The 602-nt window shown below is 39.7% G+C and overlaps 1 protein-coding gene across 1 annotated transcript in view; it reads right to left on the reverse strand.

Moving 5' to 3' along the window:
• Positions 1-381: 381 nt before the first annotated feature.
• Positions 382-602, reverse strand: part of LOC310877378 (general transcription and DNA repair factor IIH helicase/translocase subunit XPB-like) — a gene marked incomplete at its 3' end in the record, with an annotated part of 15,045 nt that continues 14,824 nt past the window's right edge. Inside the window, exon 15 of the mRNA XM_083791208.1 lies at positions 382-399. Coding sequence (XP_083647334.1) covers positions 382-399 — 18 coding nt within the window. The remainder of the gene's footprint in view (positions 400-602) is intronic.

The following is a 602-nucleotide window of genomic DNA, read 5'->3' on the forward strand; positions in this document are numbered from 1 at the left end:
ACCGTTTCCCAGGCGACCACTCTACCACTCTACCTCTGCCATGCATGCTTGTCCCTCACTATCAACTGAACACATTCCCTGTGAAGTTCACCTTGAAACCTTTCCTTTGCTGTCAAAATGGCTGACCTGACATCAATAATAATAACAACGAAAAAAGAAGAAAAAAAAAAGAAGTTGATTCACACTGAAGACAATGATGTATTTTTTCCCCTTCTCAGGTTGCAGCATTTATATTTGGTGCTTTGGTGATTTAATTATTGCTTAAAATAGTCCATGGGCTCAGACCAGGATTTTCACTAGTGAGGGACATTCAAGGTGGCAAATGTTTTATTTATTTAAATAGATAATATTTCAACATGATAGCAGTTCCCAAGTGGTAGCTTATTTGCTGTTATCAGCCTTCAAAGACACCAACTATGGATTCACACAATGAAAAATCGCCTAACAGTTTTTTGAATAAAACATGCCATATGTGGAGCGTGTCTTGAATGTGTAGGGTTTCATTAGGTCAGATCAACATAATGGAATGTCAGAACGGGTCAGCTCAGCTCCATATATGGAGATCTAAGGGTGGCAGCGGGGGCAGTGTCTTTACAGGGTTT

The sequence above is a fragment of the Protomyctophum parallelum genome (genome assembly GCF_964188405.1).
Source record: "Protomyctophum parallelum genome assembly, chromosome: 2".
NCBI lineage: Eukaryota > Metazoa > Chordata > Actinopteri > Myctophiformes > Myctophidae > Protomyctophum > Protomyctophum parallelum.